The 23,880-nt window shown below is 46.0% G+C and overlaps 1 protein-coding gene across 1 annotated transcript in view; it reads right to left on the bottom strand.

The window, feature by feature from the left end:
- ZNF423 (zinc finger protein 423) overlaps positions 1-23,880 on the bottom strand; it is a gene marked incomplete at its 3' end in the record, with an annotated part of 168,282 nt that overhangs the window by 110,597 nt on the left and 33,805 nt on the right. Inside the window, exon 2 of the mRNA XM_026068810.1 lies at positions 15,993-16,052. Coding sequence (XP_025924595.1) covers positions 15,993-16,052 — 60 coding nt within the window. The remainder of the gene's footprint in view (positions 1-15,992; positions 16,053-23,880) is intronic.

Below are 23,880 nucleotides of genomic sequence, written 5' to 3'. Positions count from 1 at the left end.
AGGACATATTTGCCTAAAAACTATCCTGTATCCTCACATATAGAGTTTTTATTTACCGTTTTTAGATTTTTATATCAATAAAAACCCAAAACATTATAACYGAGACTGAAAGAGCTACAGCATTCAGCAATCTGATGAAAAACAAGGTATACAATCAGTATGAAGGGAAAAGAAAAAGATGGAAAGCAAAAATACATCAGTGCAAGAAGAAAAATACACTTGGGCAAAATACATAAAGGAGTAACTATTTCGTGACCTTCTCCTCTGTCTAAGCTGGCTTAGAAGCTGCCTGGATCATTTTGCTCCCAGAAGGGCAAACGTGCAACCCACGGGCACGCGAGGGCCCCGTTCTCCCGACGCCTGGGACGGGAAGTCTTCACAGCTTTGCGAGCGAAACCCCGAGGGGTCTCCACGGGGCCGCGCTTACGGGCTTAGCCCGGAGGCAAACCCCTGCTCGCGCCCGGCGCCGAGACGGTGGGCCAGGGCCCTAATACAGCGGTGGTTTTACGCTCTGAACAAGAGCCAGATGACTCCTTGGAAGAAAAAGCTTGCCGACTTTCCCACCCCAGTGCTGTCTGCTGGAAAAGAGGGTTTTCAGCTGCACCTAAGGGGAACGGTACCTGCCGTTCCAGGTTCGCGCCGCGCCGGGGCTCCTGCCTCCGAGAGCCGCTGCCCGCCGCCTCCGGCCCCCGCGGCCAGGGCAGACGGGGCCAATCCGGGCGGTTTTGCCCCAAACAGGCGAGTGGGCTCTCACGCGAGCAAACCTGCCGGGCAGGGGAGTCCTGCAGGCGGGAGCTGGGAAAYGAGCCCTTACCCGGCGGCAGCCAGCCGCAGCCCCGGTGCCGCAGGAGCCCCATCCCCACCGACGGCAACGGGCCGCAGCAAAACCACGCGAATCTGAAAATTAATGAGACTTAGGCCGCTACGTGCCGCAATGGCTTCGGAGGAGTAGGACTGACAAGCTTTGGAAAACGTCACCGCCAGCCTCGTTAGGCGTGCGTGTCGCTGCTCCGCACCCAGCGCCTCTCCTTTCACACTCCTCAGCTTACCTAACAAGGTTTTGGCGTCCACCAGGAAAGAGAGCAAAGCCTGCACTGCCCTCGCTACGTAGCAGCGGAAGCGTCTTTAACAGGCGGCCGAGCTATTAGAAAAGCACCAGATTCTGCAAAAAGCATCAGCGTCCGCGTAACYGCGGCCAGCCTCCGCTCCATAAACGAACACCCCCCGGCCCAGCAGATACGCCGATGACATTAATCCATGCCAGCAGAGAAACCAAATTAGCAGAAAGACTCAGAAAGTTTCCTGCCATTTCCTGCTCTTTCTCTCTTTTCCAACTCTTCACGGTTAGGTAATTTTGGATTGYGGGCTCAGTTGTATCACAGGTTGTGTTTAACACCAGCTCTCATATAAAAATTAACGTCCCTCAAATTTCTTTTCTAGTTTCTTTCTTTCATACAAAACTCTGAAGTCCTACACCTTTCAGTCGACAAAGCCATTAATTCAGTAATTTCAGATAATTAAATTGAGCAAAGCAGAGTGTTTAAATTTGAGCTAAGTGAAATATACTTATGCATGGCTCACGCTGTTCAAATTCTGCTGCATGCTACTCTGCTACTGCTCATTTATTAATTTAGGGTAGTCTGAAACGTGACACCGCGTAATAAGGCATGCACTGGTTTTAATAAAATTAGAAATAAAAAAATACATATAAAAACCAGAGTGGATAGTGAATCAAGCACCAAATGAACTAAACTAATCCCTGTGAACGAGCCCTCAGCAGTGCCCTTCCTGCAGCCAACCGAACTCCGCGCGCAGGATTTGTACTTTCCTCACAATAAATAATTTCTAACTAGAGGCTTTCAGCTATTTATCTCTGGAATAATAAGTTAGCTGCAGCAGTCCTCCAGTGTGGTGATCTTTTTAGCAGTGATAACACTTCCGCACTTAATGTTTTCCTAGGTTCTTTTTTCTAGTCATATGTGGAAAAGAAAGTGTGAAAAGATATTTAAAAGAGTTAAAGCTAAAATGACTTTAAAGACTTGTCTCTGCTCAACTGCTCCTCTAATTTTGCAGGTCTCAAGTGTCAGAGCAGTAGACAGAAACGTGGTATACAATCCTAAATACCTACCAGAGGACTCAGATCTGGATCATGGGAATGATGCATGGTAAAAAAATAAAGGGACTGATAAAATACCTAAGTGTGGATTTTTGGTGACAAATAACTAATAATGGGAAAGAAATTTAGATGGCCAATAATCCAAATAGTGGAAATACTTTAGGTAGTTAACCAAAGTCTCTCCAGACTATAGAGGGTTTTTTTTTTTCTTTGCACTGGTGCTTTCTGCTGCTCAAGTTTCTTGCAAACTACCTTAATTGGGCTCTTCTGGATGTGCGGGAAGTTCCTCCATTTCTTCCCTGGCCTCAAAGGATCCCTGTGAAAGGTGGGATTCGAGACTGCTCGTAATACCTGTTACCAGACGGAGCTGATAATGACCCTCTCCCGCTAAGGAAAAAAAAAGGGGGGGGGGGAGATCGTTGCCGTTGTAATTAAGCTTCTGAAGAGTTTAGTTGGAGAGAAATTAGATGTATTTACATGCTGTTCAGTTGCTGATGAAGCACCAGCTATTTGGGAGGATTTCTAATTAACCCTAATTTAGTTGATATGCTCTTTAGTAGCCCCATTCCCTGTGTACTTTGCACTAGGTAAAAAGTAATAATAACAACAAATTAACCGTCTTAAAAAGGGAGGTTTCTTTGCAGGGGCCCAGCCCCAATTTTATTCCTGAAATTATTGAAGTTGCACTTTAGCATTTTAGTTGCTGACAGTGAAGAAAAACACACCTGAGGACTTCATACTACAAAACCGCTTATTGCAGAGTGAAATGCTGCATGCTTTAGTCTCTCCGCTTTGCCAAGGCACGGGGACCCTTTGGCCTGGAGCGGTCCCCAGCCTCGATGCCGGCAGCGCGGAGCGACGCGACGCTGCAGGAACGCGGGACGGCTCCCACCCCGGCAGTGCCCAGCGGCCCCCGGCACCCACAGCCCCACCACCACGGCAAAAGGTTTTCTTGGTCCTTCCACTCTATTTGCCACAAAYGCAGCTCGGAGTCTATTTTTAAAGTGCTTCCACTTCCTACATCCTCAGCACATTATGCAGGCTGGCCACAATATTCATTAACTCAATACAGTTTTAAAATATTTCATTACAGTATCAAGCTAAAATCACTTAACTCTTGTGATGGGTTTTCTCATTTAGCAGTTCACTGATGGCTCTGCAAGCTTCTAGTGCTTGGGGTGCATCTGCATTTCTTTGCAAATCAAAAAGACATTTAAAATACAACAGGTTTACAATCTCAGTACATAAAAAAGCCCTAAGAATTCACCATTCTTTAATAACTGCTTTGGAGGAACAGCGACAGTGATTCTTATTTCAATTTCACGCACAAAACACCATAAATGCTGAACAACACGTATCATCTGCTTAGATGTCTTTTTCAAAGTAAGGGTGAAAAATGGAACATAATTTAATTCTGTTATACACAAGCATCTATACTTGCTTGTCACAATACAAACTCAGGGATGCAAAGAGCATTCGTAGAGGTGATATTCCTCACGTCTTCAACACTACAGCTCTCTGAGCACATAATATATAAAGAAAAAGATGAAGAAAAGATGTGGAGTTCTGCCACGTCCTGTCTAGAAGGTGTTTTACCAATCTGGCTATTTGCCAACACATACGAAATTCACTGCTAGCAGAAAAAATAAGTACATTTTTACTACACGTTTCTTTTTTCCTGAGATTATAGGCCAAATGCTGCTCTCAGTTATAGCTGCTTAATCCTGCTGATTTTGTATATGCTTCCTGAATGTTACTGTGGAAATCTGGCAATAAATGTATTTTGTTTAATATGATCAAGGAAGAGAAGCCAMATGCTTTTTGCACAGAACATTTCTCATTCATTTAACAGGATAAATGGTCATCTGTTTCAGACTTATGTGCTAAACACAAAGAGCTCGATATGAACTACTATCAAATAAAGTTCAAATTCAAGTTTTCTCTGTTTCCATGCATGACACACATTCTGCACAAATTAATGACAGCATTACAAGCTGACCCTATTTTCACAAATATAACCTACTTGATTAAATCAACGATGCTGAACTGAAGTTGCCTGTATTGCAACTGAAAGAAAAATGACAGACTACACATGTCTGCTTGAATACTATTTTTCAAAATTTTTTGGAGGAAAACTTCAGCTGAGAACGTTGTCTTCAAAATTGTCTAATACGAGACGACTTCAAGATTTTCAAAGGAACTTGGTAAAAAGAAAAGAGGAAACAGCCTTCCTCATGCTCTGCTTGATGTGTCACTCATGCTAGAGGGCTAATTCAGGTCTGAGCTATGCACTTCTTTCAGCAAAAAGTAAAATCAATGAAGGATCAGTCCCTCAAAACCATACTTGCATGAACTGTGAAAAAATTTGATTTAAGTGTGTAGATAAGAAAAAGTTCTATGATTTTCTTTCTGTGAGTGGAAACAACCAGTGTCTCCACTGGTATTCACATATCTGACAAAATCAGGCCAGAGGAATTTAGTGCCATTTAATTTAAATGTGGCCTCTACCCTGATCCAAACTCGGCAACAACATCAAGGGCTAGACTACGCCGTGCCCAGCTCTGAGGGCTTTGAACCCATTCTAAATTAAGCGAGAAACAGGGAAAACCATCATTCTGTTCGCAAGAACTTGTGTGTCACCGTTTTCCCACTTTGTTCGCTACAGTATCGATTAACAGGTAGTAACACCACCGCACGACCACGATCCTTCACGCAATCCTTCTCTCTGCCCCCAGATGCTCTGTTCTATTAAAGATCCGCACAGCACATGAAGATAAAATATATACAGCTAGAGCAACAAATCTCACTTGCAGCCCGTTGTCAGAGGACGTTCTTCTGCCGAGACGTTTCGGTCAGGCCCCAGCTTGCACGGCACGCACATACGCGTGCTGACACACAGCGCCTTCCCACTATATTTCTCCCAAATTGAAAAGTGTCTCTAGCTTTGGTTCAAACAACAGCTAGAGCCTTAAAACATGTACACATAGTACGCAGACAGCCTCACTGTGTCAGTGGTTTCCTTTATCCAGACGAAAGCTTCCAGCTGAGAGGGAAGAAATTTGCCTACAGGGTCCCTCCATTTTATGCTAGCAAATAACTCGCTTAAGAAATATTGCAGCTTTCAGCATTAAGACTGAGGAGGGGAAAGGGTGGGATGAAGTGGGAAGCAAAATGCCATCACCCTACCACAAGGAAAAATGCTGTTGAACACCCGATTTTTCCTTTAGGCTTTTTCATGAGTTTAATAGAAGAAAATGTAACAGCAGAGTCACTAACTAGGGTGTTAAGGTTTAAGAAAAAAATGTATTTGCTTTAGTTACAATGATGCAATAAACCTTCACAGCCCTTTTGGATTTAGCACAAAAGGTAGCACTTGTGTATCAGTTTATTTGTAAAATATAAAATTCTCCCCTCTGCAGGAGACTGGAATACGAGAGCTTTGGGGTTTGCTGGAAAGAAGTCAGTCCCTTCCCCAAATATGTTCCATAAAAGTTGCAAACCAGCAAGGAAGGTGCTAGACTTTCCATGTCTAGAAAACTAAATTAGAAAAATATATTGCATGGATTCACTTCAAATGCATCAAAGCTTTCAACAAAAGTGGTTATTTTTCAGCCAAGTTACTATACTGCTGCTTAAATACCAATAAACTGAAGTAGTCTATCTTTATCAGTCACAAACTGCCAAGTTTATCCTTAAGAAAACATGAAGCTAAAATGCACATGTTGTTCAGTAGCATTCAGATTAATGCCATTTCGACTTTTCTATTTACGTTTTTATTGCGAATTGATTTATTCCTTCTGAAGGAAATGTCTTTAAAACGAGGCTTCTATGTGTTCATCCCTCTTACCCTGCACTCCAGTTTCATTACAACCGTAGCACAGTTGCCAAAATGAGATATTTCCTCATTTTTGGTACTGTGCCCTTGAAGGCATCTTATTAGAAAAGACCATTTCTTAATTAACATTTTTGATCTTTAATCTATTACACATCCCTTTAATCCCATACGGAGGAGCTTTTGGCCCACTTCCGCGGTGTGGCTGTGGGATGCAATAGGCTGGCAATTTGTGCTGAGGGCTCTCTCCCAGCTGGGCTCCAGAAACACTGTCTGTAGGGTTGTGCATGCTCTCTCTGGTCAGCAGCAGAGATTTCCATTTATTATTTTAGTGCATTTTTTTAATAAAGACTTTCGGCAGCCACTAGCTGGTGTTAAAGACAACATGCATAACAGCAAGCTTACAGATGAGATCAGACCTCTGTGAGTGGCTCTTAAGCTCTTAAAATAAGTAGCAAAATTCTAAGTGGAAGATTTAGTGGATCACCAACATGTGAAGTGTAAGGAAAGTACAATGCAAGTCCCTTACATCATTTTACTTGCAAATAATTACAGCAATTACAATGTGCTAACTGGCAATTAACGTTACAGGCTTCACAACTCACCAGAATTTTTTAAAACACGCTGTGGCCTGATGTAAATTGTCTCTTTGGTACYTCTGATTTGGTGGCTGTATTAGCTAACGGCTACACATTAGTTCAGCCGATCTCAGAGCAGAATTGTCCACGTGCCAGATAATTTAATTAGAGGTTTGATCTTGTCAGAGCTTTATGTAATACAGACAGTGTTTCCAAGCAAAGTGAGCATTTTTTTCATYTCTCTGCTCAGTGTTTAGTGAATGCCTAATAATTTATACTAAAGAATGCCAAAGCCATCCAATGGAGAAGGAGGCATGGTGAGTAAAACATGCAAACGTGCAGGCACTTCAGCCACAAACTTGATGAATTCAGAAATATGTAGAGCAAGGCACATCGAGCACCTCTTCCATGCACACCCCAATCTCGTGCCAGGTCCCTGCACACAGCTATTAAATCTTTATCGTGCTGCTGCTCAGCCTCAAAAAGACAAAGGTCACTTGTCTCCAAGTGAGAGCCATAGGGTATCTCAAATCTCATTATAAATGGTCCCACTTAGCAGTTTTCTCATTTGAAATTATACACAACAAAAATRTAAGACTGTGAGATGAGTTCAGTTTATTTTGACAGTCACATCATAATTCCTTATAGGCAGTCCTGAAAGGCTACTTTAGACACTAAACAACAGAAACACAAATCTGTCTTCTGTTATGGTAAACTTCAAGCTAYGTTAGCTTAAAAATTCCTTTTGTTCATGAGTATCCGGCCTTATTTTTCTGTTTTACGCACATTCTTACACCACAAGAGGCATACTTTGTACTCTTGCTCTACAATAAGCTTAACAGTTAAAGACAAGAACTTAACCCAATGTTTAGAGATAACGGTCATTGAAGCATTTACAGCTTAGGTCAATGTTGGGTAAGACCCACTAGAGGTCCCTTCCAACTCAAATGACTCTAGTTTCCTGTTCTGAATGAGGAAAGATTATTTGGGCAAAGCACCACAAATTTCGCGTAGTTCTTCTCTGCAGAGTTTCATATCAATATCCTTAGCCTGGAAAACAAAGCCATGGAGTTTGTTTATGCTATTTGTTTTTCTTTTTCTACAACCTTGTTTTTAAAATCCCATTCTCATGGCTGGTACTGTTTACTTTATTCTCAGACAGAATGATCAGTGGTGATCCRCCACTGTGGCATTATTTTTTATTGATTTTTCTCTTTTAAGCAACAGGCCAATGTGGTATATTCTGTTATTCCAATTACATTTATTCAGGCTGGGAACTTTGAGCTACTGGGTAAAAATGCAGTGTGTAACTAGTTGAAGACATACAGAAGTTTCTGTAAAAATTGAAGAAACTGTTCTCCAGGAGACTTTCTTTCAGCTGGCTAATTGCACAGAGGTAAAACCCACTGCAACCACTTCCTGCAGGCACACGGTTTCCTCCTCCCTCGCTGCCACCGGCCAAGCAGAGCACGGCTGGGAGGGGAAAGCCACTGACCTACAGAAACTGTCCAAAACAACGTGAGCAGCAAGCACTCGTCAATCCCGCACCCAAGCCCCTTCAGACAACACGCCAAGCAAGGGCCCAAAATGGGAAGACGGGAGAACCTCATTTTGCGTTTCTTGGTACAAATATAAGGCTGTCCAGAGACAGAGACAGAGACCAAGTGGTTTGAATACGGGGTAGGAAGGCATACTTTCTACCATGTCAGGGGGCTTAATTAGCATTTGCAAAGTGCTTTGAGGTCCTACATAAAAATGCCTTACTGAAATAACCTCTCGAAAGCACAACTTGCCAGGCCATCCAGTCTGCTTCTGTCCTAAAATCTGCAGGATATTAGCAAATCCCGAGCACGGCAGAATTGGGTAAATTAGAGATGAGAAACACCTATTAGGTCATCTTATCCATTGCACTGCCAATGTAAGATTGTTCCTGCAGCCTGCTTTCAAGTGCTTTGTCCAGTCCAGTTTGAAAACGACCTAAGTAATGGGAGATAATAGCACAGTCTATTAGATCTCACTATTGGGAAATGTTTCCTGACATTCAGCCTAGTATCTCCTTCACTTTCTTTTAGCCCATTACTGCTAGCTATGCCCCAGTGGACCATCATAAACAAGAGATATAATTTTCATCTAAAAAACACAGAAAATGTTCATCTAAACACATCCCTTTGCTTGGGCAGCAAGAGATGGCAGGGTAGCACCAAAGGAAAAAAATACAGAAGTGCGAAGAGGAGGAGACGGCAGGCTCCCAGCAGTCCCTCCGGCTCAGAGGCACCACCTCTCGCCGGGGCTATGGCACCCACCAGCACACTGGCCGCCAGCAGGGGAAGGAGCTGGGAGGCTCCATCCCAGCAGGACTTGGGTGAAGCACCTCCTTCAAGCAGGGCAAGGAAACGAAAAACAACGCGACAGTTGCCTACTCCCAGCAGATACAGCAGCCGTCTGAAAAGGTAAGGGACAAAGGAGAGCGTGCTTCACCCGAGCACCGGCAGCGCTTCCCTGACCGACAGAGCTAACGAAACGGCAGCTGGAGCCACAGAGGGCAAAGTGCCTCATGGATGTTCATTGGCAAAGGCGCCTCTAAAGGCAAAGCAAATTTGGCACAGGGGGAACATGCCGCTGGGACGGCAGGAACGTGGCCCTCAGGAGGACGTCCCCGCCGGYGTGGAGGAGCTCCCGGCAGCCACGTTCCCGCCTGCAGCCTTCAGTTCCCATGGGAAGCGTTTTGCTCCTAGGCAAGCTGCTGTGGACAGGAGACCCTGGCTGTGGAGACCTGACCTAACCCATACCAACCTGGTGCTGGAGATACACTGTGATAACCAGACTTCAGTGAGGTGAACGCAACCTCACTGACACAGTCCTGGACTTGGATAAACCATTGCTGTCCATAACGGGCCGATCTCGCCCCGGCCACAACAGCGCTCGGGGCAACCCAGCGCGTTTCTACCGTGCAGCCGCCCGCCAGCACTTCCCTGACRGCCACCGCTAAGCAACCGGCAGGAGACCTTCACTCCAGCGGCCTCCGCAGTCTGCCCATGCGCAGGTGTTACCTGCAGCGTTTGGGAGAGCTGTCTTCAGGCACTGAGAAGCACAGCAACATTAAGAGCGCACCACACCTCCTCAGCTTTTCCTTAGCAGATTTGCTTTCAAACTGAAACTGCCTTTAAAGAGCCTGGGAAATGGGGAGGGTGGGGGAACACATGATAGCTTACTTTTAAGTGAGCCTCCATTTCCTCCCCCGTTTTACCATGGAAATTAATTCTCCTCCTCAGTGCTATTACTGTAATTTGCCCAATTAACATTTTTAATAGTAAACATTTTCCAGGAAATGCCATAATACATACATGTGTGCTTCTCATTTAAATCCTGAGGCCGCTGCCGCGCTTGCGCCTGAGGCCGGCTCCTTCCTGAAGGAGATTCCCTGCCCAGATGAAACGCAGACACCGATGGCACCGCGCCACCGGAGACGTCGGAGCAGGCTTACGGGGCGCCCGTTCCCGTGTCAGCTGCCCATGCTGGAGCGGCGCCATGCAGCGCACAGCCTCTGAAGAAACTGCTTCTGGTGGAATTTAATTTTTTAGACTTCTGCTTTTCCTTAAGGTGATAGAGCCACGGGATGTCAGGCGAGCAGAGCCCAGGGGAGCACCTGTCACTCCAGCCAACAACTTCGTTGTTCAAAGAAACAGCCCCGTTTCTGCCAGGCTAGTACAGCTGAGAAGTGAAATTCATTCCCAGGAAGCAATCTCACTTCCAGACACAAAAAATCCTACAGATATAGTAATCTGGCAAGGGTCTTTAATTACTTTTATTATTTCTTTCAATATTATACCTGCTCCAAAAATCTTACATCGTCTTAGAGCCTTACCAGGCTCCCACAACCACATTATCTCAGCATCTTGCAATTTATTTATTTTTCAAATGCATTATTTATACGTAAAAGATTGGAGATAAAAAATAAATTCTATAATTAGGAATGGAGCATTAAAAACATTTTCTCCTCTGAAAGGACACATAACTATGTCACATCATAAAAACCCATGCCTTACCAAGGAAAATAAAAGATCTATTTAAAATAAATGTTTTTAACCCTTTAGAGATCAGGTATAAGGTTTGAAATATAATCTTCTTGGGCATCAGCATGCAGAAAGGGTGTGATGCAACCAATTTGGCCCATCAGCTATTTAACTGTGCGTGCTCTTCCACCAGCAGCACTGGCTAGAAAGTGCCATGATTTCGCTAGAGCAGCCACAGGACATGGTGGTGTGCCCAGCGTCTGCCATGCGACAGCCGCCATCCCACGCTCCACCTGGGAAACCTCTGCGGCTTTATTTCTACTCTGCTTTTATTTGAGTTTTGGCCAGTCCCAGAGCAGATATTCGAAATTATCAGCACCTCTAGCTACCCTGTAGCTATGAGGCTACGTGCTACCAGCATCATGATCCTGCCTCCGTACAGCAGCACTGCAGGGCCACGATCCCAGGGCTGGAAACGCCTGGGAAAGTTCTCATGGACCTCACATGGTCCACGCAGAGAAGAAATGGATGCTGTTTTAAAATCGCTGTAAGAAAACAGATCAATTGAGATAAAACCTTTCTTAGCATATTGAAAAAATATTCCACTAAGAAAGTTATCAATCTCTTATGTTCTTTGCTAACAAAGTCCAAAGGTTTATTTCTTTGGGAATCCTTGCATACTTAAGCTAGAATCTTCTAGTATTRATTTACTAATGAAATCAGCTTTTAAAAGATTTCCTGGTTTGTAAAGATGCTCAGAAAGGATGATTTCAGAGTTCCTGGAAGATAATGCTCACTGAATTGGGACCTGCCTTTTCAGTGCTCTGCAGGAGAGGGAGAGCTCCAGAATTTTATTCTGGGTAGGGTTTTTTGAGCATTCTACCATTTAAAAGTTAAATAAGACAATATCTCGACCCTGGCCGGCTCGCAGGAGCGCCCCCGGGGACGGGTACACCCAGGAGCCACGAGCCCCGCCGGAGGACGCGGCCTGGTGGGCACCCAGCCAGGGGCTCTGCCACGTGCGGGCAAACCCGTGAGCACGAGGAGGAAGACTGAGGTTTCTCTGAGCTTTACGTTGCTAAAACAGGCCCCAGAAGGGGAAAGGTGAGGTTGGAGAAAACATTTTCTGTAGTGTAACCRAATAAACAGAAAAGGGGAAACAGAGGTGAAGCACAACCCCTTGCTAGGGTGCATCTCCGCTCACTTCATGAAACCCAGTTGTCTCTCCCAGTGCTCCTTTTGCAACCAGAATTAAATCTAATGCTACAAAACAGTAAGCAAAGGACGTGAATGCTCCTCTCAGCACTTGGGGAAGGAGCAACAGCAGAACCGGCCATCAGAGCACGCGAGGCGGCGGAGAGCAAACGGAAACAGCAGTAACAAACGGGCAGCGAGCCTCCGAGCGACAGGAATTTTCCTAAAAACACCCCCAGCACAGCCCTGGGTAGGGCGGAGGGAAAACAAGCAACCAAGCTGTGTAAAGATGTGCCTCCTCCACAGGTTTCAAGTGAAAGTCGTGATTCACAGAGCTGGGAGACCTCGTGCAAAACTGCAGAGGGGGGAAAACGAGCGACCGCAATTTTTTTATTCTGTGGTTGGCTTCTCCAAAGCTGCTGCTTCTRCGTTTCCGAGCAGAAGCATGACCTCCCAGCAGCGTCTTTTCCTCCTCTATGTCTGCTGCGTCCTCCTGCTGCCCCAGCCAGCGGCAGCAGCAACAAAACGTGCGGGCGGCTGGGGAGGGCCGGCAGCCGGCCGGGGGCCGTGGCGAGAAGCTGCCCTTTTTTCCMTGAAAAAACGAGGGCGAGCGAACCCTTGCACTACTCGGCCGGAGCGCTGCGTTTCCCAGCTCTTCCTCGCGCAGACCACAACAGGGAGCTATGTCGCATAAAGAAGATACCTTCGCTTACCTTAGAAGCGGACAAGCAAGGAAGGCTTTGCGAGCTCCTGCGGAGGACACGGAATCTGCTCTATTTGCCCCGGACGATTCAGCTGAACTTCCGCAGGGCCTCGCAGTCGGGCTAATGAGAAACTCCCCAGCAGCCCCCATGTACAATGCTTTCACAGGTCTTTAAAAATGCCTTAAATTCTCTATATATTTAGTAAGACTTTTTACTTCTTTAAAACGTCCCCTGTTGCTCCTCAAGATAATACTCCCGTGATGTATTGCAACAGCAATGCAGCACTGCGCAGCCACGGTCTAGCTGGACAAATATTAAATCTTATTTTCCTCTTGGCTTAGGAGCAGCACAAAAGCCTTGTGCAAAGCAGGGCTGTGGGGGCTGCTGGGGCTCCCCAGGGCCGGCAGTCCTGCCCCAGCCCCGCRCCGGCCGAGCCGTCGCCGCGAGCCACCTGGACCGGCGCTCGCCMGCGCTCTTCCTCTGGCAAGGAAAACACACCTCTCTAAAACAACACAACATTACCCATCTGCTGCTCAACAGCAAACTAAGCCCTCGGATTAGGAGAGGAAAGGAAAAGCAATTTTTTCCCCTCTTTTTTACATTAAGGAAAAAGTGTTTACAAAAGCCRGAGAGGAAGGAAATTTGTGCGATGCCCATTGTTAAATGGGCTGGTGGACATGGAGGTTGTTTTCCATTGCATCAGGGTAACCACTGCCTCCTTATGTATTTTCCCGGTTCTCTAAGTTAATACACACAGCCTTTAAGTTGTGGTTATAAAAAAAAATCATAAACCTATTTCTAGAGGTATTTTAAATAAATTCCTCAGTGTGACTCACTCAGGGCTGCAGTCCTGTAAAGCAGGTCCCCTGCATAGGTTTTATTAGTGTGGAGCAGTTGAGCCAAAGAAGACGCTAACGTGCTCACCTGCTTTCCTAGAGCAAAGTACTACAGTAAAGTAGGTGAGTAAGTTAGCGAAAGCAAAAAGGACGTAAAAAGTAGAAAGGACGATGCCCTGCGCTAAGCCATCAGYGTACAGACCAGACCGAGCACATGACTTGTGCTGGCGGCACCCTGTGTGGCAGGGGTCAGGCAACGCCATGCACGAGCAAAACACTTTCCAATGACTTCAGAGGGGAAAAAACRCAGTTTTGAAAATGCCACTTCATAATCCAGGATTTGTGGCAAATTACCAATTTTATTTCCATAACCCTGGGTTCATTTTTAGACACATTTTCTTGGCAAATGCAATTAGAGTTTGCTTCTCTGTAGTTGGGCAGCTATTCACGTCTCAAGTACAATTAAGTAAAAGAAACCTCACCATTAGAAAGAGAACTTGGACTCCAGTGCTTGACATATCTTGCCCTGCAAGTATAAAAGCTGAAATCTGCTCTAGGGAAAGATGCTATTATAAGTGCATTGATAAGCCTTACCACTGCGGATTGAACTTCTACCGGCAAAAAAATTTTCAGTATACCTTATACTGGTTTTGTGAACAATATAAGCTATAGCAGTAAAAGCCCTTTCTCTCTCCACAACTGCACCAATATAAATATTTTGCTACCATAAAAAAAGTTTTAAAAATTACACTCCACCTGATATCGCTGTTCCCAAATACGATGACGCTGTTGCAAGCGCCATTCACCCAGGGGAAGACAGTAGTTGAACAGAGCGCCAAGAGAATGTTTCAGAAGTCACTTTGTATGTGTTTGCACACGCACAGAGATGTACAAACACGTGCAGGAGAAGAAGGGAGGAAAATATGTTAATCGGAAACATCTGGCAAATGTTTCAGAGTTAACAAGTCCAGTTTTTGGCCCTTTGCTTTTTTGTTTTGCTGGGGGAGGGCTAAGGAAGGGGAGGCAATTTTGTCATCTTGGGCTGGGGAAGGCGAGGGCATGAAATGAGAAGTTGAAGCATGTTTTTTCACCCTTTATTGAAGTTCAACATCACACTACTGGAGCTAATGCAAACAGGAAGATCATAAAAGAACATAATGAAAGTCTTGCACCCTGGGACTGAGGGACTGGTTTCGGTTACTGAATATAGCTGTAGAGGCACCCCGCACAAGAGCRAGGAACTCCGCAGCGCTCCACCGCTATATATTACGGCTTTTTATGCTTTTTCTGTGCAGCTCCTCAGTCATATTCCAGCCTGCAAGCTCTGCCGCGTGTACTGTGCCCTGTCTTTATAGGATGCTGTACTGTACCTTTATAAGCACGAGATTAAAATCTGCACCCACCAAATGTACGGAAAGGAAAATCCACCAGGCAGCACATGCTTTTTAGCACCCAAACAATACATTTTATCCCACATCCAGCGYCTTGAATGAGAGCTATAATTATGGGAGTAAAAGGAAGAAAAGCGGAGCAGAGCCAGCTAATTTGGGGAAACGCTTTCCCAGGCTTGCTTTGCTCAGCGCACCGTCCCCAAACGGCAGCGGCACGGGCTGCCGGTGCGCGCCGTCGGCTGCGGGCGCGCGGGCAGCAGCAGCAGCAGCGAGCGCTCGCCATCAGGGGAGAGCGGAAACGCCACCGCTCGGCACAGCCGCCCAGCGCGGCCCAGCGCGGCTTCCGCACCCACCGAAACGCCACCGAGGGCCAGGCACGGGCGGCGTGCCGCGAAGCCCGGCGAGGGGCTGGCGCCGGCGAGAAGCCCCCGAGGGCGCAGCCTCCTGGGAGCCCTGTAAGGCCCCGGCGAAGCAGGAACGCGGCCTGCCCCCGATTCCCACCTGCCGCTCCGTGCCCGAGCTGCTCCCGTGCCGCTGCCGAGCCTCTAAGGGAACGCCACACCGCCCGCACCAAGAGCCGCTGGCTCCAAAACCAAAACTATTCTGAGAATTTCATAATAATACACAGTGAAATATCGTTACACACGGCAGAAACAGTAAATAAGATGTGGTTAGTTACTGGCTGCAACTTTAGACGTATTCTAATCTGACACTTACCCTAACAGTTGTGTTATCAAGACGTGTAACACAAATACAGACAAACTTGCTTTATCCTGCTCAGTCTCTTGAGCCCCTTTTTATTCAAATGTTCAATGTAATACAGATGAACAAGTCCCAGACACGTGTTAGTGTTAGTACTATCGAACAGACAAAAGCTGGTTCAAATGTTAAACCTCTCTGCCGCGGCGATGCACCGCTTTTATTCCCCAGCTTTGACAGCACTTTCCAATTTCCGCCAAGAAGAGAAATACACACATTCCAATTGAGGCTGAAGTTTAAAATTCCTATTCAAGTCGCTTTTATGTAATTAGATTGGAATGAATGTGCAACAGTGCCCATTGCAGAAAACTTCAAAGCAGTTATACTGCAGAAATCACAACCCGTTTCAGTGTGCCCACAAGAAGAAAGAATGGCTCTCCAGAGGATAAGAGTATATTAGTCTCTGTATGTAATAGATTTTATTGACCATATGGAACTGATATAAAAATTGTGTTGCAGTGGGTAGTCTTGGATTGGAGACAGGAAYGTGACATACAAAATACAGTTCCTGTAAAAAGCCTGGCAGCTTTCTGGCAGTTTTTGCAATCAGAAGAACCTAAAATATTTACCTGATTGAGTCACCGATGAGTCCCAGCTCAAAGCAAAATCTGAAGATTCACCCTCTTCAACTGAAAAAGAACAAAAATAAGTTGTGATCGACAAAACAAACAATTGGAAAGCAAAAACATCAGAAAACTAGGTCCACTATGACATTAAAGTATTATAACAGACTTCTGCACCAGCAAAAAAGAACATATTGCCTTCTGTAAAATAATTCATAAGGTGGAAATTTAGTAAAGATTTTTTCCCTCCATTTTTAAACTAAATATGGAATTTCTGCCTGCAGTTGCTCCATGAACAGATAAGTGTAAGTTCCTATGAAAATTTAATAGAGGTTTAATTATCACTATGTGCTAAGTATGCATATTTGAAATTTTATATGTTCCCAAGAACTAGCACATACAAAACTGCCACTGCAAATGCAGAGGTTGTTTTTGAAATTTATCCTTTACCAGATTATAGTAAAGAACTGTCCTATGAAGGGAAAATTGCCTGACATGTCATAGTAACATACTTTCTTATTAATAGTATTAAGAACTGAAAAACTTAAGGTTTTTTTCAGAGCTTGGACTCCAAAAGTATTATTACAATGTACAAGCATGTTCTGTAATGTGGTAGTCATAAATAACTGTATTTAAGCTGATGATGTGAAAGCTGTCAGAGCCAGGTGCTCAGCACTTGCAAATGACCCATAAATAACATTCTGCCTATTATGAATTACAAAATTTCATCTGATTCTTACATTCTTGAAAATAACCATGAGACCAACTGACAACAAACAGGCTAAAAAAAGAGCCCAGCGCTGCTCTCACTGCAATCGGTGGCACTTTTACTGCTGCCAGACTGTGCGCCTCTGAAAGCCGTAGCTGCAGAAACCTTACTATCTTTCCTTACAATCATAGAAAGTTTATCAGCATCATCTACCTCCTCCGTCACCATGACGGCACAAGAATGTAAACAACGKGTCTCTCTTTCCTGAAGCAAAGCACGCCTTTGCGCACCGAACGATCTCGAGCCCTTTCATCTAAATCCTGTTGGACGCAAGTAGAAATTCTACACAATTCTGCAGCGGGAATCGGCGCGCTGTCGCCAAGCCGCAAGCGCAGTTGCGTTTTGATGAATTTGGCCTTTCCGCTCAGCCCAGCTTCTCCGCAGAAAGGCGCAGCTGCCGGAGCGCCCGGCCCCGCGCCCACCGACGGGGGAGGATGCAGCCGGGCCGCGTCCACCGAAAAGCGCCTGATCGAGCGAGCCCACGTCAGCGTCAACGCCACGTCGCGCAACGTGAAATTCCCGAACGACGGGCAGGAAAGGTAGCAAGCTGTGAGCGTCCTGAAGGGGCTCCGAGTGCTGCTGCCCCGCGGGGGAGAGCTGCAGCCTTCGGCCTCGCGAGGGCTTACCCACCAGTTTGCCTTCTGCACACCACCAGCTTGCTCCAGTTTTAAGCCAACTCTTAATAGAAAAATTCTGGGCGTAATTATCCTTAACACGATTTCACTCTTACACAATTATATCTCATTTTAACGTTAAAATTAACAATTTTAACATTAAAATACCTATATTTTGGAAGGGCTTTCTCCAAAATTAATTAAGCTAAGTTAACGCTCTGTGTACCTTGCTCAAAACAGACAAGTGGAATGTTTTAATTTTATTTTATCTTTGATTGACTTTTAGTTGGTTTGCTTCGACAGTTGTTTACATTACTACTTTTACACTGGGCAGTTCTTTACATTTTCTCTTAGAAAGAAGAGTGCAAAAACATCAGTCTGCCAAAAATATGTAACGGCAATAAATTCAGTCATAGCCAAAAGGAAGGACACAAAACCACTACTGGTCATTGGCAGTTTTAGCAACCCGCTGGCTTTCATTTTGGTTAAACACTGGAGATTGTCACAGTCCTTGAGCTGCTGTAGGTCAGCTGATTTCAGCGTGCRGCAAAACAGCATTTTTAGGAGTCCCTTAAATGAGGGCAAAGGTTTGGGTCAGCCTCTGTAGGCACTAATTTGCTTTGCTCCCTACTGACTGAAAAGGGGACAGAGAACACATCTGTGAAGACGACGGCACTTAAATTCGCTGTGTATTACAGCTGTATATCACTATAGGCATGATTTCAGGCTGTGCTCCCACCGAGGCACCCGCAGCACCCAGGTACCCGTGCCCGGCGCTGGCACGGCTGCGCTCCAGAGCGCCCGGGTACGTCAGTGCGTCAGGCGCAGATTTGGCTGCTACAGCTGTAAAGGTGTTTCTAGTTCTCACTGCAGAAAGCACACAATCAAAAAAAAAAMCCAAAAAACCTTAATCTGTAATATTAGCTGGAGAGTAATTCACTTGAGTTGATTTTTCAGTTTAAGTTTCAGTTCCTTAATATCTTTGCCATTCTTTGAAACCCAGTTCAACTCAGCTTACCAGTTTGCATAATGTCCACTTTGTATATACCATTTTTTAGGTAGCAGTAAAATACAACAAGCACATGAAAGAGCACAAAGTGTCCAGCACAGTCACTTTCCAAATACATCACCCAGTAAAATAAATCCCCTTTCATCAGCAGGAAAATACGTTTTCTGAGATATAACGGACAAAACCATAATTAYTAAAATCAAGGGCTAGACACTTCCACCCGTGCTATTTAACCATTCTGACAATGCAAACACGAAAATCCAGGTCATTGCTGTTTGGCACTGGCAGGACACGGCTACGGCTGCCCCCCRGACACCTCCCAAGCACTGAAACCTTCCACAGCCTGCAAATGCCCAAGGAAGAAGTTTAAGTTCTGGTCTGCTCCATGCATCATCGACAAACCGGCAGCTGAGGTCCAGGACAGGGTTATCGGCAGTGAGGGCTCACGTGTTTTCCAGCCCCAGACTGGCTTTGTAGTTGATGAGAAAAAAAGGCGGGTAAGAAAGAGTTTCAAAGTTCAAGTATTAAACCTTGATAACAACTTTCACGGCATTATACTTCTATTTTTAAGTCAGTAACATTTTTTTTCTTCGCTTTTATAAAGGGCCCGTAATATTTGCCAGCACGCAGACACAAAATATTGAAAGCAAAAAATAGAGAGACGCTCTTTTAGCTGAATCCTTCGGGGTGATAATTATGAGAGCTATAGGAAACTCGCACAAGAGCGCGTCTGCTGGAACGACAGTGCCCTTCGATGAAATTTGGGGGGCAACTATGAAGCTGAAACCCTTCACAAGGGCTGAGTCTGACTTGCAAATAGCCTTGCTCCCGCTTGTTATTCARCTCAGAGATCATAATTTCCAGGCGGCTGCATCCACATCCCATTGCAGCCGCAGAGAAATGGCCAGGGAGCAGGAAGCTGCGGAGCTGCATGCCCAGGTGGCCCTGTGGCCAGGCGCCGGGAGCTTCCCGGCAGCCACAAAGAAGGGATGCCCAACGCTGCTCTGGCACGAAGGACTTACTGCCACTTCTCTTGGAAGAAGCCACCTGTTCTGCTCTAACTGATGGCAAGACCTGAATCCAGGACCTGGAATGAGGCTGACGGGGCTGGGGCAGCCAGAGGACAGCATGGACGCGGGAAGGACTGGTGGGCAAACTGCAGCATCTCAACCAGGCGCTCTCGCGCACGCCCAGTATTTACATTTCGCCAGCTTGTCTCAGATGTTCTCCAAGGATGTTTATTTAATTGCTAGCTCACTAGTGTCACAGGCTCAAAGATTTTGGTTCTTTGTGCTCAGAAAAACTTCTGCAAGGATTCAGCATCCGTTCCCCTAAGAGTGCGCATGTCTATTTATGGGGCTACCATCACCTGAACTCCATTCGCAGGCACACTGCTTATTTAACACTTTATCACTCCCAGGGCAGAAGTTAACCTTATCAAAGTAAGACGCTTCTGAACCAAATGTTGATTTCTAGATGCAATCAAGCTTTACAAGTGAGCAACAGCCCCTTAGTAATTCAGATGGTATGTGTATACTCCCTCATCCTATTACACAGGCTTTGAGGACCACTAGGACCAGTTTAATGCTTCCCCTAATATAAAAACTCCATAGTATGCTAACTAAAATGTCAGGAACTGTGACAGTTTGAGAAATTGCTGAGAAATAGGTTGGATTATAAGCGGTTGCTCAAGTCCCCCAGCTGATAGGGAGGACTTCCCCAAAAGAGGGCTGTTACGGAGCTGCTCTTGGGATCAGGGCCATTCGGTCACCTGCGAGTAACCTCTGGAAACACTAAGTATGAAATATTTGAGTGTAGAAAATGCTGGTGCCACTTTTTAGTTTGGAGGATTTTGTCAGATTTTGCTCATAACAGAATACTCTTAARTAAACTACAGGCAATCTCACCAATGCCTGTGTATTAGCCTGTAACGTGCGTGTCAAGATTCACAGCTTTCCCTCCGGAGAAATATTCCGACACCAGATCCTCATTGTAAGCCAGTCATACGATAATCATGCATTTTCCCTCACCCAGCTATAGGTATTCTTAAGTGAGATCTCTGTGATCTTCCACAATCTTCAATCGCCTTGGCTGCCTTTCAGATACACATCGCGCGGTCCTGTCCTGCCCAGGCCTTTCCCGGTCCCTGCTATCACACGAAATTACACGCTCCCAAATCAGCGCAGGGCACAGAATAGCACCACCCGACCACCATTCACTGCCAGCGACTCGTCACAGAGCACCCTCAGTCTGGAAYTGGATACACTGCGCTTAATCCCGCAAAATGCAGAGCAGTTGCAATTTCCATTAAGTCAAAGGGAGCCGAGGACRCTCAAAACTTTGCGGATTCAGGATTGTAAATTAGCCAGTCTCCAGCTGCTTGGCATGGCAGGAGTACAAAGGATGTTAACAATCTTTACAGTTTAAATAGCCCAGTATTTACCACGCACATCTCGAGTCYGTTATTTTGAGAGGCGTGGGTAGGCTTGTCCATCTCATGGGGCTAATTCTGAAACTGAAAGGTGACAGGAGAAAACGGAGGGACACTCACACCCGCGCTCCTTCAGAGAGGTGCACGGCCCAGCGCTGGGCTGGGAACCGCGACCTCAACTAATAGTGGTATACGGCAAGAAAAAAAGTTTGGAAATTGCTACTTTGGTGTAGAAGCCAGATAAACCATCAGCAAGTTCAGATTACCTCCAGGGTAGTCTTAAAGCTTTCTCTGTCTCCTGCTTAGATGTTCCCTGTTAGATTCTCCACCTGATAACATCTGTGAGATAAAAATCTGCCAAATACAAAAATCTGTAAAGTAGCCGAGAAGGAAAGTAGCTGCATAAAAAAGAGCTGACTTTTTTTTTTTTTTTAATGAGGCAAAGGGGCTGCCGAGTCCGGGCCGCTGCCCGGGAGCGCTGGGGAAGCTGGGGGGCCTGGCCCCGGGGCGGGCTCAGCAGCCCACTGCCAACCGGCCACATCTCTCTGCCACTGCTCCGCGGCTTTCTTCCACAGGGAAATTTTCATATTCAATATGAAAATACAGAGTTTGGGGGGCTTTGCCAGTGTGATGGGAATGCATTGCYATGAATGCATCCAGGTGCATCCACCTTACCTCGCAGACAAAAGCCCAGGTAAATCCTTCCGGTGCCTCAGCACTACCAGTCAGAGGAGCAAACAAGCATCCAAATGAAGCAGCCAGGTGTGCTTTAGGCCAGTAATTGGAACTGATTTACTCACTTCAGAAAATCGACTTTACAACAGTATTGCTGCCAGGTCTAACTATGTTTACCAGCTATTTTGTTTGTGCGCGTGATCCTTTCTGTTTGGCATTAGTAACAAACTGCCATTTTTTCCCCTGGGAGTAGCTGGGAGGTAGCACTGGGACACAAAACCATCTCCGGAGAGATGACGGTATATTCCTTGTCCATATGCTAACACGGGGCTCCCACACAGAAAACCCCAAAGCTATGATTTCTCACGTGCATTTTCCCCGACACAATCGCCTTCGCCTCTCGGAGTGGATAAGCAGAGCAGCCTGCTTATTCTCTCCTTGTGCACAGAGGATTCAGCGAGTGGTGGCCCTTGGCCAGGAGTTTTTTTTCCACCTTAAATAGGACCATTATATATTAGTCCTTTCATGGGCCAGCAGGCCAGGGAGTAAGACAAGAAGGCTTACTGACATGGCTTATTTAGCTAGTTCAGAGCCTAAATTTGCGCAAGTTCTCTAGCTGCTTTTCTCCAAAGTCAGTAACAGGGCTTGGCAGAGAGCATGGTTTTTGCTGGCAAACTCAGCCTTTTTGTGTGAAGGAGGGAGGAGTGGGGAAACCCAGACTGCTGTGCTCTCTAGGTCAAGAAAAAAAAGGGAAAAAGGAAGAAGGATGAGACAAATGGGACTGAATTACAAAGGAAAACAAAAAAAAAAGAGTTAGGAACAGAAAAAGATGTGAAGATGATAAAGGAGAACAAGACAAACAACAAAATAAGGTAGCACTAGCAGGTTTATGCAAAGAAGATCTAATTATGGGTGGCTAAATCCTCCAGGACATTAATATTCCAGTGTAATGTGTCTAGTTTCCTCCTTTCCAGACATGGCAGGGAGGAAATGAGAATCACTTAGATACACTGTTTAATGAGCAAATGATGGACGATCACCAAATACAGCCTGCCTGAGAAGTATCCATTAGCTTAAACTCGTACTGTAAATCTGTGTGCAGCTAACAGGCCTGGGTCTTAAAATACTACAGTGAAACTTAATGTAACTACAATAAGATAAAAGGGTTGTTCTAAATAAAAGTCTCAACTCTATAATAAGAGAAAGGTTGTAGGACATATATAAAGGCTAATCACACTCCTTCCTACAGACCACACACCTGAATCACAGGCCATAGCATGTTTATTCCCAGTGCTCATATTTAGTTTTTGTTTTTCTAGTTCAGAGACTCCACTGGAGACATACATTTCCCATCAAAATCTATTATGTAAATAAATATGAATATACAGTATAATAAAATGCAGCCAATGTTTCAGTTTGCTCCCAGGATCAACATTTTACACAAAGAACAGATTAAACTCACAGTTCTTAAGACTGGACCTGTGGGTACCCCCGTTTCACACTTTTATAAATTCAGAAACAATATAAGAGCAGTTTCTTGTGGAAGGTTAGCCCCCAGAGGGTTGGGATTTTTTTTCCTTTTAATTAAAATACATGGTATTTCATCTGTGACATTTTCAGTTGCGCAGACTTTGTGCTGAACGGTGCGTGGCTCTGGTTTGTGCATCGCTAACGGCTCCCCGTGCTGCCCGGGGGCTGGCAGCAGCCTGGGCTGGGACCCCTGGTTGCGCGCTGCCTGTCAGAGAAAGCAGCTGCGGCGCCTCGGCCACGCACACGCCATGCTGGTTCCCGCGCGCTGCCAGGCGTGCAAGCTCTGGCGAAAGGGTCCTAGCAAAGACCAGCGCTGCGAACATCCAATTTTAGGTTTATCAGGTTTCATCAGAAAACACTGTCTGTGTTATGCTCTCATAGAGAAACACAGTGCGTCTTCCTAGCTCTATYGTCAACTCTTCCTCTCCCTGCACTGTCGAATTTTTACCGTGGGTCCGATGTGCTGCCTTGCCCATGCTCCCACGCAGGGGGCCTGTCCCAGGCGCCCCCTCACCCTCAGCTTGCCATCTGGGGTGGAAGGGCAGCACCTGGTCCCTTTGCCCCCATGCTCCTGCCTTTCCGCTTTCCTTCTTGTAAAAACTGTTGTTTCACGGGGAAAAGACTGACCCCCACCGGCGCTGGCCCCGCAGGGTGCCCGGCAGCGGCCCCACCGCCCCCGGCCCCGCGCCCCCCGCTGCGGCCCTGCGAGCCTTCACCCATCCCCTCCCGCCCCCGCCGCCGCACGGAGAGAGACGCTCTGGGGAGCTTCAGCTTCTCCCTCCGCGCCACGTCCCCGCGCTGCCCGACGGAGCGGCCCCGGCCCCGGCCCGGCCCCGCGGGAGCCGCTGGGGGCGCCGCGCCGCATC

The sequence above is a fragment of the Apteryx rowi genome, unplaced genomic scaffold, assembly GCF_003343035.1.
Source record: "Apteryx rowi isolate R43461 unplaced genomic scaffold, aptRow1 scaffold_28, whole genome shotgun sequence".
NCBI classification, from domain to species: domain Eukaryota; kingdom Metazoa; phylum Chordata; class Aves; order Apterygiformes; family Apterygidae; genus Apteryx; species Apteryx rowi.
Note: the sequence above shows the minus strand (reverse complement) of the source record. Positions and strands in the feature narration are given on the sequence as shown.